Source organism: Prionailurus bengalensis, chromosome C1 (assembly GCF_016509475.1).
Source record: "Prionailurus bengalensis isolate Pbe53 chromosome C1, Fcat_Pben_1.1_paternal_pri, whole genome shotgun sequence".
Classification (NCBI taxonomy): domain Eukaryota; kingdom Metazoa; phylum Chordata; class Mammalia; order Carnivora; family Felidae; genus Prionailurus; species Prionailurus bengalensis.
Window position 1 is genome coordinate 19,245,644 of NC_057345.1, and position 18,629 is coordinate 19,264,272.

General features: G+C 44.5%; 1 protein-coding gene across 6 annotated transcripts in view; it reads left to right on the top strand.

Annotated features, from left to right (window-relative positions):
* Positions 1-24: 24 nt before the first annotated feature.
* The window catches only part of MTFR1L (mitochondrial fission regulator 1 like), a 45,958-nt gene continuing 27,353 nt past the window's right edge, over positions 25-18,629 (top strand). The window contains exons 1-7 of one of the 6 annotated variants that reach the window (XM_043574103.1): positions 25-134; positions 3,273-3,416; positions 3,929-4,033; positions 6,786-6,895; positions 7,115-7,326; positions 8,533-8,854; positions 17,286-18,301. In XM_043574103.1, the coding sequence (XP_043430038.1) occupies positions 3,393-3,416; positions 3,929-4,033; positions 6,786-6,895; positions 7,115-7,326; positions 8,533-8,854; positions 17,286-17,391 (879 nt within the window). In that variant the 5' untranslated portion in view covers positions 25-134; positions 3,273-3,392 and the 3' untranslated portion in view covers positions 17,392-18,301. Of the gene's footprint in view, positions 164-3,272; positions 3,417-3,928; positions 4,034-6,782; positions 6,896-7,114; positions 7,327-8,532; positions 8,855-17,285; positions 18,302-18,629 lie in introns of those variants that run through there. The other 5 variants (XM_043574105.1, XM_043574104.1, XM_043574106.1 and 2 more) reach the window with 5 other exon arrangements.

Genomic DNA, 18,629 nt, shown 5'->3' on the forward strand with positions numbered 1-18,629 from the left:
GTAGGGTCCGCCTGATGAGGGCGCGCGAGGTCGCGGCCCGGTGCGCAGCCGCAGAGGATCACTTCCGGGGGCGGATCGGCGGAAGTGAGGGCGGTTGAGGCTGCGCGGCCGGCTGTGGTAGGAGGGGCCGTAAGGTGAGTGAGTCCCGGAGCTGGAGTCTGAGGTAAGACTAGGTCCGAGTGCCGCTCGGGAGGCGGGAGCGCGGCCTCCCGGCCCGACTGTCAACGCAGCCTAGTGTCAGGCGTTGTGCGGAGCCCGCGGCTCCTGCTCCCGCGCCAGTTCTCGCGGGAGCCCATGTTGTCGGCCTAGCTTGACTGGGAGTGGGAGGACTCAATGCCCGTCTTCGATGGCTGAGCTAATGCAGAGGCTCCTTAGGCGGCCGGGCTACTTCGGCCGCCTCGCTTCTTCTGGGACCCGAGGGCCGCCAGGGCCGGTAGCGAGAGCTTGGCCGACCTTGGCCCCATGGGGTCGGGACGTTGCGGGGGAGGGGAGGCGTGTCCCGAGCGAGCTCCCCGCAGCGGCTCCCCCAGCGCAGCCGCTTGGGGCCCACGCGGACTGTAGCTCGGCGGGGCGCCCGGTACCGGGGTGACGAGAGCAGGCTCTGCTCTGGAGGAGCCCCAAGCCTCCTGCGGGAGAGCGTGTGTGGACAGGCAATGACAGCGGCCCGGAGAGGGGTCGTGGGAGCGCGGAGGTGCTGAGAACCAACCAGCGTTGCCGGCGAACCAGGGGAAGTCTAGCCGAAGACCCTTGGGACGAGGAGGGGGGTGAAGGCCAAGCCCGTGTTCTTGTTCGTTCCCGAACAAACGTCGAAGTGCCCACTGCGGACGAGGCAGGCACTGTGCTGTGCCTGGGGAAGGTTCTGCCCTTCGGCAGACAGCACGTTACACGGGGACCTCATTACTGTTGTGAAAGGACTCCGAAGGAAACGTGGGGTGCTGGCGGGGGGGGGGGGGGGAGGGGGGCAGTAAGGACCTGTCAGGGAAGGGGAGGCGATGCGTGATCTGAGCCCTGAAGAATGATGAGCTTGGTGAAGAAGGTGCTGGCGTTTCCAGCGGAGGGAATAGTGCTGTGAGGCGGCCGGCGTGGCTGGAGGGTTAGGGGAACGCAAGCGGGGTGGCTGTCAAGTGCGCGAGGGCCCAACTGTAGGCCTTGGGGTTTTGTCTAGTGAGGTTGGGCCCGATTGTGGAGGGCCCGCAGGCCATTCTGTGTAGATGTGACCCTGTTGGTTATAGCAAGCCGGGGGTGGGCTAAACATAGGAGGAATGTGTCCTAGAAAGATCTCTCTGGCTGTTGTGTTAGGCCCAACTGAGTCTTTGGAAGTAAGTTTGGAGAGGAAGTGGCTGTAGTGCCTAGAGTGGGAAACAACAGGGAACCACTGTTCCGTGGAACCTGTGGCAGCACTGACATTCACCAGAGCCTGGCACAGCGGGACTTTGATAAAGGCTTGAGCTGTATGGAGTTGAGCCCACGCAGAAAGCAGCAGGATCTAGACCAGACTTGAAGTGCTTTCTTCTGGTGTGCCCACCGAGTGACCTTAGACAGTTCCTTTCCTCTCTTCAGCCTCCTTTCCCCGTGTGTATCATAAAGTGAGTGATAGATAATTCCCCTCCCACAGGTGAAAGAGAAATCCTGCAAGGGAGGTTTCAGTCCACCCCCCGTTCAGACCCTGCCTCCCAGTGACTTCTCACCTGAGCATTCCCAGCCCTCACGACCGCGTTTACCTTCTGTGCTTCTCTTTACGCCCCTCTCAACTTCCTGTCTCGGACCTGTGCTTTTGTTGCTGTTTTTCATCCCTTCCTACCCCCTCTGAACTCACCATGAGGTTGCGGGGCCAGGAGCCTGAATTCACCTGGCCACCTGTTTACTGTACCTTTCTTAAGCAGCGATATTCAGCCTTTGCTAGAATTATGTATTAGGTCCCATTTCTCTTCCAGATTGTGAGTTCTGTGAGAGCATGGGTGTGTCTTACTCCTTCCAAAGCCCCTACAGGGCCTGGCACAGAGTGGGTATTGTTAGTGTCTGATGAACAAGGGAATGAGTCCATCGATTGCATCTGCTCACCGTCAGGAGCAGCTGTGACCCCATCCGTCTGTGTCTTGTTTTAACAGTTCATTAAGTACTTTAAAATCCTGTTTCACTCATTGATCCTTAAGATAATCTAGGTGGCAGCTGTTCTTGTCCCCTTTACAGCTGGAAAAGCCAACCTTCAGAAAGGTTATATGGCCTGCCTGAGGCTAAAAGACCTGTAGATAGCTAAGCAGGATGAACATTTGGATCTTTTCCCTGTAGCTCAGTAGATTCAGATTGGCAAGAGCTGGCTGTTCATTCTCCATTTGTCTGTTTTACATCTCCCCCTTGCCAGGACCCAGCAGTGCTAGGCTTGGTGGCACATGCTGGGCTTTTACATCCCTTCTTTAAGAATGATTGCTGGGTTTGGATGGTACCTACAATTTGGCTTTGTAACTACCAAAGGAATCCCCCCCCTTTTTTTTTTTAATGTTTGAGAGAGGAAGAGAATGAGTGAGGAAGGGGCAGAGAGAGAGAGGGAGACAGAATCCCAAGCAGGCCTGTCTGGCACCATCAGCACAGACCCCAATGTGGGGCTTGAACTGTTGAACTGTGAGACCGTGACCTGAGCCGAAATCGAGTGAGATGCTTAACTGACTGAGCCACCCAGGCACCCCCCAAAAGAGGTCTATTTACATCTTTACCAGTACTGTCAAACCTTGAATTGCGATTAACTTGTTCTGCAAGTGTTCCACAAGACGAGCAATCATTTCTAATAAATTTTAACTTGATAAATGAGTGATGTCTTGTAATATGGGTAATATGTGACACAATATGTGACACAATATGTGACATATTGGTAATATGTAACATCACATGATCGCAACTGAGCCAATGGTTCTTGAAATTTGCTTTGATATATAAGTGCTTTGGGTTACAAGCATGTTTCCAGAACGAAGTATGCTCGCAAACCAAGGTTTTACTGTATTGCCTCAGGAAAGCTCCCAGAGTTGGCCAAGCTCATGCGACGAGTCCGGAACAGAACCTTTAAGGGTCTGGATTTGGAGCCATTGTTGGGTGAAAGCAGTCTCTTGGGCTGTTTTTCTCAAACCCTGTGAAACATCAGAGCATACCAAGGTTTCTGACTTGATACCTTAGTATAAGGTATACTTCTACCTTGGTATAAGTCATGGCTCTGCAGGACCTGGTTTTTGTGGGACTTGTGTGCTGGCCATCGAGTACCCACTGTGGGGATTGTTTCACAGGAAGAGAAATCTGGTGTTCCTTAGGATGGCCTGATATGAAGGAGTCACGCCTCCAGCCTCCCCGAGCCCCCAGAGCTGCCCCGCAGCTGCCTTGTCCTTCAAGTGCAGGAGCCGGTTGAAATGTCGGCAATGGAAGCCAATGTGGTAAGGGGCATTCCCAGGGCAGGGCTGTGGTGGGGAAGAGTTGAGCCCTGGGCCTGCTGAAGTTCTGTAGGAAATTCTGAGACTCTCCAGTTAATTTTTCCTTTCCCCTGGAGGCGACCCTTCCACATACGCCCACCTCCCGCCCTCCCACAGATAAAGCCAACTCTCGTCTTTGAGGCAGTTAAGGAGCCAGCGTGTTTCTGCTTTTCGGTGCAGAGGAAAGGGAGGGAAGCCTACGTGATCCCTACACCCAGCTAATTCCTCACCCCCCTTCACTGATCCTCCCAGCATTGGCAGTGCCTTGGCAACAGCAATATCCCCTTAAGTGGCTGGCCAAGGTGAAGACTAGCAACTGGGGAACCTGCCTGAACTCGTATTGAGACTTGACTAACCCCCACACTGCACCGTGTCCCTGGGATTGGGGACTTCAGTCTCCCTGCTAAAGGAGAGGGGAGTAGGATGGGAGAGTAGTTAGACCCATCTCTGAGATTCCTTGTCACTCTCTGCTTTAGACCATCCCAATCTGGCAAAACAAGCCACATGGAGCTGCTCGCAGTGTAGTGAGAAGAATTGGGACTAACCTGCCCCTGAAGCCATGTCCCCGGGCATCCTTCCAGGTAAGTGTACTGGAGAGGCAGGTAAGTAGAGGCTCAGAGACTGTGGCAGGATGGTGCTACTTCTGTGCCCCAGACTCCTTGGTGTTGCTAAGGCAGGTTGCCTTCCTGATCACTTTTTCATTTTGTCAAGAAATACTAAGTACATACAATGGATACTGGTCACTGTGCCTTCCTGATTGCACATGAAACTATGACCACAACTGTCAGACTTCCAATTTGTTTATAAATGAATAATCTTGCATTTTTTAAATATATATATATTTTTACCGTTTATTCATTTTTTGATAGAGACAGAGAGTGAGTGGGGGAGGGGCAGAGAGAGAGGGAGACAGAATCTGAAGCAAGCTCCAGGCTCTCAACTAACAGCACAGAGCCTGACATGGGGTTCGAACTCACGGACCCTGAGATCATGACCTGAGCTGAAGTCGGACGCTTAACCAGCCGAACCACCCAGGTGCCCCTAATCTTTGATGCCACTGGGGCCTTTAGCACCCACTCTGCAGCAGATTCTTCCCTAGCCCATCTCTGAGATGTACCCCACCCCCACCCCCCGCTTCTGCAGTGGAAAGCTAAGTAGCATTCTTTAGACCCAGCTACCTCCCTCCTCTAAGAACTAATGGTTAAGTACCAGCTCCTGGCTAGGTGCTTAAGGTATATACATTTGGGGAACTGAGGCACAAGTACTTAAACATTCTGCCTACACAGATGTGACAAATATTTCTCTGAAAAGATATGGGTCCAGGTGGAAACAGAAATGAAGGAGGTGAGTTTCTGTATCAGATGCTGAGCTGTGAAATCTGTAGCTCATTTTGGAGTCAGAAGTGGTGTCGGGGATAGTATTAGAGGCAAGAATGGAGTTAGAAGTGTGTGGTATGAGCGGCTGTCCTGTGACCCAGATTGCCAGTTATCCAGAACTGCCTAAAGGGTATGGGCAGGATGTGGTCCTAGCTGCCTGAAGCATCAGAAACAAAGGGAAGCACAGCTAGGGAATGTAGGGACTCAGTGGATGTTGCCCCCACACTTGGCTATAACCTCTTCAGTCCTTTGGTCAGATGCTGCTGGGCAGGGACAATCAAGGGCACAGGCTCCCACAGAGCAGGAGTATGGCATGAGTAGTAGGAGTAATGCTAGCTAACGTTTACTGAGCACATACTGTGTGCCAGGCACTGTGCTAAGTATTTTATATATGTTCATTTAATTGTCAATAGTGGAGCAGCACTCTGGAAAGGAAAACAAATGGAGGCTTCCCCTAAGTGGCCCATCTTAACAGTAACTTCTGGGTCAGTGGGAGTCCTTTCCTGTGTAACCTTGGAGCATCACATCACTCCTGTGAGATCCAGGTTCCCTATCTAAAAGCTGGAGCTATCAATTCCTGGTCTACCTGGCAATTTGTAGCAGAAACATCTGAATTTAACTCCTGTATAGATGGGTTTTTGAGAAATTATTCCTGGATTTGGTTGTAAATTCCTTTAAGGGAATCTTGCTGATTTATTTTTTAAATTTACCCATTACCCATACAAAATATTATGGAAAATAAAAAAGGAGAAAGGAAAATAAATTACATGTAATCATATAATAACTATTAATGTTTTGGTGTGGTTCTGTTCCATCCTTTCATAGGTGCATGTTTTTTCACTTTGATATATTCAAAGCATGACAGAATCCTCCTAACTTTTCATTTAACAGAGTCACTCAGCCTTGTCTGTTCCCTGATTGTTGTTCACTGGGTTGAGGGGATATTTTAAGGAATCCTCTTATTCTTTTGGTATAATCATTTCTTGTTATTTAAATCTAAATATTCAAATTATCAAGTTTGCTTAACACAATGTTGCTATAACAGTGTAGATCCCAGTTAGCTACAGAGGTGTTATAAGGAGCTAGCCAGGAGAAACTTCCTGTTGACAACAAACAAGACTGTTGTCTTTGCACCTGTATTCTCCCAGCCAGAGAAAGCAAGATGCTCTTAGTGGCCATTTCTGTTAAAAGGCAACTCTGGCCAGTCCCACTGAAGACTCCTTTGCTCTAACTAGGGGCAGCGAATGTTTTCTTTAAAAGACCAAATAGTAAATATTTTAATGTGTGGGCCATAACCACTGTTACAACTACTCACTTCTGCAGTTGCAGCTTAAAAGATGTCACAGACAATACATAAATGAATGGGTATGAACTTTTCCAATAAAACTTTATATGTAAAAACAGTTCCCAGGGCGCCTGGGTGGCTCAGTCAGTTAGTGTCTGACTCTTGGTTTCTGCTCAGGTCATGATCTCATGGTTTATGAGTTTAAGCCCCGCATTAGGCTCTGTGCTGGCAGTGTGGAACCTGCTTGGGGTTCTCTGCCTCCCTGTCTCTCAAAAATAAAACATTTAAAACAAAAAACCAGATCCCAGTCCTACCCTAGGCTGCCATGTTTTGCTTGGAAGATAGAACAGACTCAAAACTGGTCTCTTCACTCTCTTCATGCGTGTTCCACACAGCAACCAGAGTAATCTTTTAAAATCTGATTCTTACTTAAAATCCTCCAGTGGCTCTTATTCACTTTCCAGCCTCTTGCAAATCACCCTCCATCCGTAGCTCTGTCCAGTTGTGCTGAGCTGTTTGTAATCCCACAAACTTTCTTCTGACCTTTTATTCAAATTGTTTCCAGGAAGCCATCCTGGTACTGAGGACTGAATTAGGTGCCCACCCCCCCCCCCATGATAGTCTCCTCATGATTTCACTAATTGTTTTTTGACGACTTTTGCTTCCCTGTAGACCCTGCCCAATATCTCTGACCTGTGTCTGAGGGATGTACCCCCAGTCCCTACTCTGGCTGACATCGCCTGGATTGCTGCGGATGAAGAGGAGACATATGCCCGGGTCAGGTAGCTGAGGCAGTAGCTGGTCTGCTGGGAATAGGGAGGGAGCTTCTTTCCAGATGAGGTGGCAGGCAGCAGGGAGAGTGTTCAAGAGGGGCCGAGGGCAACAAAAGCTGTGGGCTCTGAACCTGGCTGTGTTACTCTTGTAGCAACGAGTGAAGGAACTTTAGAAGGGGTGCAGTGGCTGGCTGTCTCTGCTGACATACTTGTCTTTCCCTGGTCCAGGAGTGACACACGGCCCCTGAGGCATACCTGGAAGCCCAGCCCTCTGATTGTCATGCAGCGTAATGCCTCAGTGCCCAACCTGCGTGGGTCTGAGGAGAGGCTCCTGGCCTTGAAGAAGCCAGCCCTGCCAGCCCTAAGCCGCACCACAGAGCTGCAGGATGAGTTGAGCCACCTGCGCAGCCAGATTGCTAAGATAGTGGCAGCCGATGCAGGTAGGAGCCCCTGAGTCAGGGCCAGAATATAGCAGGCTGTTCCTTTTACCCTGGCTCTTGGTACAGAATAAGGGTAGGAAAATGATGGTCCATGATTCAGGGGGACATAGGCCCAAAACTCTGGGGCTGTTCTGAGGCCTGACTAGCCTCTGGTACTCCTTGGATGGTTTCCATTGGCCATTTGGGGCTGACTGATTTGGTTAGGAACAAAACCTTCACTTTACCTGTGACCTCAGGCAGATTCCCTCCCTTGGCCACAAAAATCAATACCCTCATCCAAGTGTCTTTAACATCACATATTCCGTGAGCCCTCCAGCAGCTTTCATTTTTAATGAGAGATAAGCATTCCCCACCATTGAGAGAGCTATCCCCTTTAAGCACTTATCTTCCGTTTCCTTGTTCTACCAGAGACCACCTCTCCATCCCTCCATCTGTCTGTAAGGCAGAACCGCTGGAAATAGACGGGAGTCTGTCTTGACCTAGTGCATGAAACATCAACATGTGGATCTCGCCCCAGTTGCCCAGGGTTTATCCTCCTGTTCCTTCCATCCTCACTTTTCTGGTCCTTGTTGACTTAAGGTTTGGGAGCTATGACTTCATCTGTTGGTACAACACATGAACATCATACGGCAGTTATATAGAGGAATTATACTTGAGTTTTTCATTTATATGTTGGCTACATTTTTGTCATCCAAGAGACAAGCTGAAGTAGTTGATGAAAAATGAAACTTAAAAATCTTTTTGTTTTGGAAATTCTCCCTTAAGATTTGAGAAACTAGGAGGACTGTCACCATTCTGTTTTCGCTACTTCTTCCAGTCACTCAGAAGCACTAGCCCAGTTAGAGAAAGGACAAATTCTGACTTTGGTTCTGTTACTGTTGCTTTGGTCGAAATAGGGCTGTCACTCCATAGCCCACTGCAGAATGGGAGGGAGATTTTAGGTGCCTAAGCCTTTACGGGGTGGATTCTTCCACCCTCCCAGAACACTGGAAGAACTCAGTGCTTCTGTATCTTCTTCAGATCCTGAGAGGGGAGGGTAGTGGAGGAATCCTCCACTGGCTTACACGGACTATCCCGGGCTCTCCCAGAAGGTCACGGTGTCAGCCCAGGAAATGAGTGTTGTTGGTAGGCAGTACTTGTGGGGAGAAGATATTACTGCCGTGTTCTAGCCCAATGTCCATCCATGCCTATTGTTTTCTCTTTCAGCTTCGGCTTCATTAACGCCAGATTTCTTATCTCCAGGAAGTTCAAATGTCTCTTCTCCCTTACCTTGTTTTGGATCCTCATTCCACTCTACAACTTCCTTTGTCATTAGTGACATCACCGAGGAGACCGAGGTAGAGGTCCCTGAGCTTCCATCAGTCCCCCTGCTTTGTTCTGCCAGCCCTGAATGTTGCAAACCAGAACACAAGGCTACCTGCAGCTCGTCTGAAGAGGATGACTGTGTTTCTCTGTCCAAGGCCAGCAGCTTTGCAGATATGATGGGGATCCTGAAGGACTTCCACCGGATGAAACAGAGCCAAGATCTGTAAGTATTTGATAAGGAGCTCTGGTAATGTATTTACTGTTTAAGTCATTTTGGCTAGTGGCCTAGTAGAAACTTACATAGTAAGTCCTCAGTAGTGGCTATAATTTACTCCATTCACAAAACTAGCTTGCTTGCTTAATAACACCCCGGGCTCTGGTTTGAGGCAAGAGCAACATTTTACATTTGGTTGGGTGATCTAACTCAATCATTGGTAGAGATTTATCTAATCCAACTTCTGTCCCCCAGAGGGGCTTCACCACTTTAGTTCTTGCTGGTGACAAGTGTCCCCATGCCCCACCCTTCAAAATAGGGTTGCATAATAATTATTTTAGTATCTCAAACTGGGTTTTTGATAGATGGGAGAATTCCAAAATGTCCCCTGGGGCACCTGGGTGGCTGAGTTGGTTAAGTGTCCAATTCTTGATTTCGGCTCATGATCTCACAGTGTTGGGATAGAGCCCTATGTTGGGTTCTGTGCTGACAACACAGAGCCTGCTTGGGATTTTCGCTCTGCCCTTTCCCCACTCACGCTGTCTCTCTCAAATAAACATTAAAAAATATACAGTGGTCCCTTCTTATACAAGCCAACTGGATTAGCCATTTGAAACTTATGAACTTGGCTGCCCATCAGAATTTGTTAAAAATACACCTTTAAACTTGCTAAAGCAGAACCTCCAAGAAATGGAGCCCCAGGTATTTTAAGTGGGGGTGGGAAGGAGTTTAGGAAATACCTACCTTGAGAAATTCACCTCGCAGAGGAAGCCCTAGAGCTCCAGCCAGAGGGACTCACTACCTTGCAGTGTTTCTCCAAGTGTAGTCTGAGCTACCTTCGTGGGATGCACCAGAGAAGCTTGTTCACATGCAGGTTCCTGAGCACTGAAACACTGAAGTTCAACATCCAGACCCCAAAGGCTGGAGTGTGCAGCTATTTGTAAATGCAGATAAAAAAGCTCTTTTGGGGGCTGGGACATGAAGTTTGTCTCCTGAGTTGGAGTTCTTGTTGAAGGGAAGGTTACTCACCTTGGTATGTCTGGCCCCCAATTACTTGTAAAGGCTGACTGACTCCCTCATTGCTTCCTGGATAGTCAATCCTTTAGGGAAGTCATTTTTAACCTCCCTTCTTGGGGCCTAGGCTGGTTGGTCATACCCACAGTTCCTAGATCTCCTGCATTCCCAAATTCAGCTCCTGCTTCCTTTAAGCTGATCTATGCCTTTTTCTTCTGGTCAGTGTTTTATAGAATGACTCTCAAACTTTCTGTTACTTGCCTCTTCACCATATTAGATCCAAACTCCTTCTCCCACTTATTTAATAGAAAGAACTGAATTGATAACTAAAAATGAGAAAGTAGCCCCATCAGCAAAGATTCAGAAATGTGACAGATTGATGTTAGTTAACCCTTACACCTAGTAAAATGACTTCATAAGGACCTGTGTAATTTAAAGCACCTATTTTCTAGGTATCTAGGACACTCGTTTATGATGTATCAGGTATTCAAACCTACCCCAATCTGGAGTTGATTCTGTTCCCATGGCTCCCTTATGATGTGAATACTTTACTGTGAATTCTAGATCTCTTGTAAAAACCTCAGGGAAGGGGCATTTGGGTGGCTCAGTCAGTTAAGTGTCTGATGTCGGTTCAAGTCATGATCTCACAGTTTGTGAGTTCAACCACGCGCTGGGCTCTGCACAGTCAGCTTCAGATCCTCCGTCTCCCTCTCTTTCTGCCCCCTCTCTCTCCAATATAAAAATAAACATTAAACAAAACCTCAGTGATAACAGACGTAGGATACTTACCCGATAAAAAGTTCAAAATGGTCATAAAGATGTAAAACTGGGAAGAAGATGGGGAGAAGAATGGATGAACACAGAACTTCAACAAAAAGATAGAAAATATATGAAAAATACAAGTCATGGAGCTGATGAACACAATAACTGAACTGAATGAAAACACGAGAGGGGTTCACCAGCAGACTAGACGGAACAGAAGAAAGGGTAAGTGAACTGAAACACAAAGCAATAGAATATCTCCAATCAGAGCAGCAAGTAGGAAAAAAAAAAGTGAAGATAAAGGAACTTAAAGGGGCAACATCAAATGGATTAACATTCTCATTGTAGGGCTCCCAGAAGGAGAGAGGCAGAAATCTTATTGAAAAAAGAATGGCTGAAAATGCCCCTTAATGTGGGAAAGGAAACAGACGTCTAGATCCAGGAGGCCTGGAGAGTTCCAAATAAGATGAACTCAAAGAGACCCTAAAAGCAGCAATAAAAAAATAACTTGTTATGTAAAAAGGACCCCCCCCCCCCCCCAAGACTCTCAGTACATTTTCCAACACTTTGCAGCCCAGGAGGGAATGAAAGTGTATTCAAAATGCTAAAAGAAAAATTCCAAACAAGCAAAGTTATCATTCAGAATTAATTTCCCAGACAAAGGAGTTTATCACCACTAAATCGGCCTTAAAAGAAATGTTAAAATGACCTCTTTAGGCTGAAAAAAGCACTAATCAGAAACAGGAACACATATAAAAGAGCAAATCTCACTGGAGAGATAAATGTAATAAAAATAGTGGATTAATCACTTGTTAAGGTTAAAAACACAAAAGTAAAATAACAAAGACCTAAAAAAAACAAAAGTAAAAACGTAACTGATTATAATAGTTAAGGGATATGCAAAAAAGGTGAAATGTGATCTCAAAAATGGGGAGGGGGAGTAAAAATGTTGACCTTTAGAATGTGATCAAACAAGTTGGCAACTGTTTTATCAATTTAAAATAGACTTATGGATAGGAGTTCTACTTAAGGCTCATCTTAACTACAAAACAAAAACATAAATATACACTAGATAAAAAGGAATATAAGCATACCACTAGAGAGTTTCATCAAACCACAAAGGAAGAGAGCAAGACAAGAAAGGTACAGAGAACTACAGAAACCGCCAGAAAACAATAAAATGGCAAGTACATACTTACCAATAACTTTTTTTTTAATGTTTATTCTTGAGAGAGACAGAGTGTGAACAGGGGAGGGCCAGAGAGGGAGGCACAGAATCTGAAGCAGGATCCAGGCTCCAAGCTGTTAGCACAGAGCCCGATGTGGGGCTCAAACTCACAAACCACGAGATCATGACCTGAGCCGAGGTCGGATGCTTAACCAAGCCACCTAAGCACCCCAATAATTATACCCAATACTGTAAACAGACTAAATATGCCAGTCAAAAAACAGTGGCTAAATGGGGCAGCTGGCTAGCTTAGTTGGGAGAGCATGCAGCTCTTGATCTTGGGGTCATGAGGTTGAGCCCCATGCTGGGTGTAGAGATTAAATGAATGAATAAATAAAAACTTTTAATGTTTATTTATGCTTAGGAGAGAGAGAAAGAGGAGGGGAGAAGCAGAGAGAGGGAGACAGAGGATCTGAATTGGGCTCTGTGCTGACAGCAAAGAGCCCGATGTGAGGCTCGAACACACATACCATGAGATCATGCCCTGAAGTTGGACGCAACTCACTGAGCCACCCAGGGGCCCCAAAAAGGACTAAAATCTTAAGAAAAAAAAAAAAAAAGGCTATGGCCAAATGGATTAAAAAACAAAACCTAAGTGCTGCCTACAAGAGACTCTTTTAGATGTAGGAACACACACAGATAGAAAGTGAAGAGATAGAAAAAGATACTCCATACAAATGGAAACCAAAAGAAAGCTGGGGTAGCTATAACTTAGAAAAAAATCGACTTCAAAACAAAGATTGTAGTAAGAAACAAAAGGGGTTATATAATGATAAAGGGGTCAATCCAACAAGAGGATATAATATTTGTAAATACTTATGAACCCAATATAAGAGCATCTATATGTATAAATAAATATTGATAGACATGAAGAGAGACAGCCATACAATAGTAGTAGGGGACTTTAATACCCAACTTGCATCAATGGATAGATCATCCAGGCAGAAAATAAGAAAACATCAGCCTTATGTGATGTTAGACCGGACAGACTTTACAGATATATACAGAACATCCCATCTAAAAGCAACAGAATGTACACTCTCAAGTGTACATGGAACTTTCCAGGATAGATCATATGGTAGGCCACAAAACAAAGAGGACTGAAATCCTACCAAGCATCTTTTCCAGCTCCAGTGATAAGAAACTAGGTATCAGTGGCAGCTCTTTCTGCCCATGGGCTCTGTCCCGTGCTTTAATAAAACCACCTTATTTGCTAAAAAATAAATAAATAAATAAACTAGAAATCAGTTACACAAAGAAAACTGGAAAATTCAGATATGTGGAGATTAAACAACATCTATGAAACAACTTGAGAATCAAAGTAGAAACCAAAAGAGAAATAAAAAAATACCTTGACACAAACAGAATGGAAATACACCAAAATTTATGAGATGTAACAAAAGCAGTTCTGACAAGGAGGTTCACAGCAATAGTGCCTATCAAGAAGCAAAATTCCCAAATAACTTTATACCTTAAGGAACCAGGAAAAAGAATAAATGAAACCCAAAGTTAGTAGAAGGAAGGAAATAACAAAGATTAGAGCAGAAATAAATGAAAGACTAAAAAGCAATAGAAAAGATGAAAGAGGTTGTCCTTTGAAAAGATAAAAAATTGACAAACCTCTAGCCAGAATCACCAAGAAAAGGACTCAAAATCAGAAATAAAAGAGATTACAACTAATACCACAGATGTACAAAGGATGAGACTACTATGAAAAATTATGTGCCAACAATGGACAACCTAGAAGAAATGGGTGAATTCCTAGAAACATACAATCTACCAAGACCGAATCATGAAGAAATAGAAAATCTGAACAGATTGATTACTAATAAAGAGATTAAACCAGTAATCAGAAACCTCCCAATGAAAAAAATCTAAGACCAGATGACTTCACTGGGTGAATTCTACCAAACATTCAAAGAAGAATATCAATTCTCAAACTCTTCCAAAAAACAGAAGAGGAAGGAACTCTTTCAAACTCACTTTACAAGGCCAGCATTATCCTTACACCAAAACAAGGACACCAGAAGAAAATACAACTATAGGCCAATATTCCTGAACACAGATGCAAAAATCCTCAACAAAATATTAGCTAACTGAATTCAACAATACCTTAAAAGGATCATACACCATGATCAAGTGGGATTTATTCAGGGGATTCAAGGATAGTCTAATATCTGCACATCAGTGTGATAAACCACATTAAGAAAACCAAGGATAAAAGTCCTATGTTCATGTCACAAGATGCAGAAAAACCTCTCAAGAAAATTCAACATCCAGTTGTGATAAAAACTCTCAACAAAGCAGGTATAGAAGGATCATACCTCAACATTTAAATAAAGTCCAGAAATGACAAGCCCACAGCTAACATCACACTGAACAGTAAAAGCTGAAAGCTTTTCCTCTAAGATCAGAACAAGAAAAAAATGCCCACTCACCACTTTGTCCTAGCCAGAGCAATCAGGTGAGAATAAGAAAACCTATCCAAACTGGAAAGGAAGAAGTAGAACTGTCACTGTTTGCAGATAATACACAGAATACCTTCAAGACTCAAAAACAAAATGGTTAGAAGAAATGAATTCAGTAATTTGCAGGATACAAAATCAGTAAGTAAAAATCTGTTATTTCTATACATTAATAACAGACTACCTGAGAAATTTAAAAAAACAATCCCATTTACAACTGCATCAAAAAGAATAGAATACCAAGGATTAATTTTAACCAAGGAGGTGAAAACTACAAGATATCAAGGAAAGAAATTAAAGGAGACCCAAATAAATAGATATTGGGAGAAATTAAAGAAGACACAAATAAATATATATTCGGAGAATTCATATTGGTAAAATATCCATACTACCCAAAGCAGTCTACAGATTAATGCAATTGCTATAAAAATTCCAATGGCATTCTGCACAGAACTGGAACAAAGAATCCTAAAATTTGATTTGGAATCCCAAAGACCCCAAATAGCCAAAGCAATCTTGAGAAAGAAGAAGCTGAAGGCATCACACTCCCTGATTTCAAGCTCTATTACAAAGCTATAGTAAATAAAACAGTATGATATTGGCATAAAAACAGAAACAGTTCAATGGAGCAGAACAGAGCCCATAAATAAACTCACACATATATGGTCACTTTACAACAAAGGATCCAGGAACATACAGTGGGGAAAAGACAGTCTCTTCCATAAATGGTGCTGGGAAAACTGGATAGCCACATACAAACAAATGAAACTCAACCACTGTCTTAACTCAAAATGTATTAAAGACTTGAATGTAAGACCTGAAACCATAAAACTCCTAGAAGAAAACACAGGCATGTGGACGTAGGACATAGGTTATGGCAATGATCTTTTCAACTGGACACCAAAAGTAAAAGCAAAAATAAACAAATGGGGCTGTATCAAAAAAGCTTCTGCACAACAAAGGAAACCATCAGCAAAATGAAAGGGCAGACTATTGGATGTGAGAAAATATTTGCAAATCATATATCCAATAAGGGTTAATATCCAAAATATATGAAGAACTACAACTTAATAGCAAAAAACAAATAAAAAGACCAAAAACCCAGTCTGATTAAAAAATAGGCAGAGGGGATGCCTGGCTGACTCAGTCGGTGGGTTGTGACCTAGAGCCCCAGGCTGGGTGTAGAGATTACTTACTTTACTGAATGAATGAATGAATGAATGACAGAGAACTGCAATAGACATGTTTCCAAAGACATACAGATGACCAATAGGCACATGAATAGATGCTTAACATCACTAATCATCAGGGAAATGCAAATCAAAACCACAATGTACCTCACACCTGTTAGAATGGCCATTATCAAAAAAATAAATAAGTGTTGGCAAGGATGTGGAGAAAAGGAAACCCTTGTGACTGGGTAGGAATGTAAACTGGTGCATACACCATGAGAAACAGTATGGAGGTTAGTCAAAAAAATTAAATAGAACTACCATATGATCCAGCAGTTCTACTTCTGGTATTATCAGAAAACAAAAACACTTAAGATGTATGCACCCCCATATTCACTGCAACATTTACAAAAAGCAAGATAGGGAAACAGCCTATCATCAATGGATGAGTGGATAAAGAAATTGTGGTACAGATACACAATGCAATATTATTCAGCCATTAAGAAAGAATGAAGTCTTGCTATATCCAGCAATATGATGCCTTGAGGTCATTTATGCTAAATGAAACATGCCAGACTGAGAAAGAAAAATACTGTATGATAGCTTATATGTGAGTCTAAATTAAAAAATAAAACACAGGGGCGCCTGGGTGGCTCAGTCGGTTAAGCGTCCGACTTCAGCTCAGGTCACGATCTCGTGATCTCGCGGTCCGTGAGTTCGAGCCCCGCGTCGGGCTCTGGGCTGATGGCTCAGAGCCTGGAGCCTGCTTCCGATTCTGTGTCTCCCTCTCTCTCTGCTCCTCCCCCGTTCATGCTCTGTCTCTCTCTCTCTCTCTGTCTCAAAAATAAATAAACATAAAAAAAAAATAAATAAATAAAACAAAACACAAAAAACAAGCCTATAGATACAAAGAACAGACTAGTGCCTGCCAGAGACTGCAGTGGAGATGGGAGAACTAGATGAAAGGTGTCAAAAGGTTAAAAAAAAAAACACACACAAAAAAACCTTTTTAATTAAAAAAGACGATTGTGGTGTGTCTGGGCGGCTCAGTCAGTTAAGCCTCTGACTCTTGATTTCAGTTCAGGTCATGATCCCAGAGTCATGGGATCAAACCCTGCATCAAGCTCTGTGCTGATTGTGGAGCCTGCTTAAGATTCTCCCCCCCCCCCCCCGCCGCCCCTCTCCCCTGCTCACATGCACATGCACTCTGAATAAATTTAAAAAGATTGTACCTATAGCTGACAATGTATTATATGCTTAGAAATTTGTTAAGAGCATAAATCTCTTGTTAAGTGTTCTTTCCAATTAAAAAAAAAAAATCTAAGAGCTCCCCTGATGAACAGATAGGGTAGTAGGAAATCTTCAGCACACCTTTTCTGTAGAATAAAAGAATAGCCAAGAGTCAAGAATCCCTTCCCCTGCAGAAATGCTACAAAGAAAAGACACCAAAAGGTGGGAGAAGCTTAGCGATCATAGACCAGCTCTACCAGGTTGATAGTCCTTTACTTTGCCCACATTCTATAGCCATTTCAGGAAATAGTAAAGCATTCTAGTTAAGAAACCAGCTAGCTTGGTTTTGGATTCCGGATTTGCTACTTACTAGCTGAGTATCTAGTGACTGGCAAAACTGTATAATCCTGTGTGTGCTTCAGTTTCCTCATCTGAAAAAAAGGATTTTAATAGCACCAACTTTGTACGATTGTTGTGAGGACTGAATGAGATAACGTATTCAAAGACACAGAACACTACCTGAGACAGAGCAAGTACTTAATAAATCTAAGTTATGATTTTGTCTGTAGGAGCCGGAGTTTACTAAAGGAGGAAGACCCTGCCGTCCTAATCTCTGAGGTCCTAAGGAGGAAGTTTGCCCTGAAGGAAGAAGATATTAGTAGAAAGGGAAACTGACAGAACTCAGCTCTGCAAATTCAGTCTCATGCTCCTGGAATTCCTTCAATAGCTGCCTTCCTCACCACAGACCTTTCTGCCTCACAGTTAGAAATCTTTTTGCAAAGGTCTTGCGGAAATCTAGAGCTTGGACTGAAAGAGAAAAGTTGGATTATGCTTCCTTTGCTTCGAACCTTAGCAGAAGCTAAGGTATGTTTTGCACTGAGACACTTGTTACAGGTAAATGCATAGGTTGGAATGTCTCAGTCTAAAGGATGAGATAGAAGTTTGGCTTTTCCTGCCTCTGTGTGAAAATCAGTTCTAAGTGAATGGCTTATTACTTCACTGCATTAGACCCCATAACTGGTCTCACCGGACACTTTGTGCCCAGCTATCACTCTCAGCGGCTTCCTTGTAGCAGAGCAGGGCTGAGGGGAGGGGGGCTGTATTTGTATGTGTTGACAGGGCAAGGAAAATCTTATGCTGCTCCATCATAAATGGACACCAGTGCCCAGCAACCCCCCTCTCCTCCTTCCCAGTCCAACACCTAGATATAGAGGGTCACACCTCTGGACCAGCTGACACTTGGGCTGCTGCTGGGAAGCCTGGGCTGCTTTTTTCTTAAATATATTTTGTAATACTCTACAACCAGATCTACCCTCCCAGGCCCTGGGCCCTCAGGGGTTCCACTGATTGAAAATGCTTTCTCTTCCGTGGACTTTAGTTTAAGCCTAGTAGGAAAGAGAAATGGGGAGGAGAGAAGAGTACCATCCTTCTTCCAGGCCCTTGACTGCTCCTTTGCGTTGGGCCAAGGTTTGTACCTACCACACCATGCATGACTCAGACGCCCTCGGGTCCCTTTCTCTACGGTATGTATCCTGTGTGTGTGTGGGTTGAAGCACTACCTGACATTAAATGAAGGATATGGAGAGATACTGCACCTGCTCTTTGTCTCTGGGTTGTGACCCCTTGCATCCCCCATGGGTATAGGATTCCTGTTAATTTTAAGGTATGTGAAGTTTCGTAAAAAGAGGCTTCCCCTCTTTTCTTATAAAGTCCTGCCTGTATAAAAACAAAAAAACACTTCTGTAGGGAGCCTCTTGTCCCCTTCTGTAGGGATTTTACCCAAACTCTTAAAGTAGTTCCATCTTACAGCTTGCACACTTGCCCCCTAGGGGCTGTTTGAGCCTCTTAAGGTAGCATACCTGCAACATGGGAAACTGCCACCTGGTGGATAACATCTCGGCTAGAACACAGGT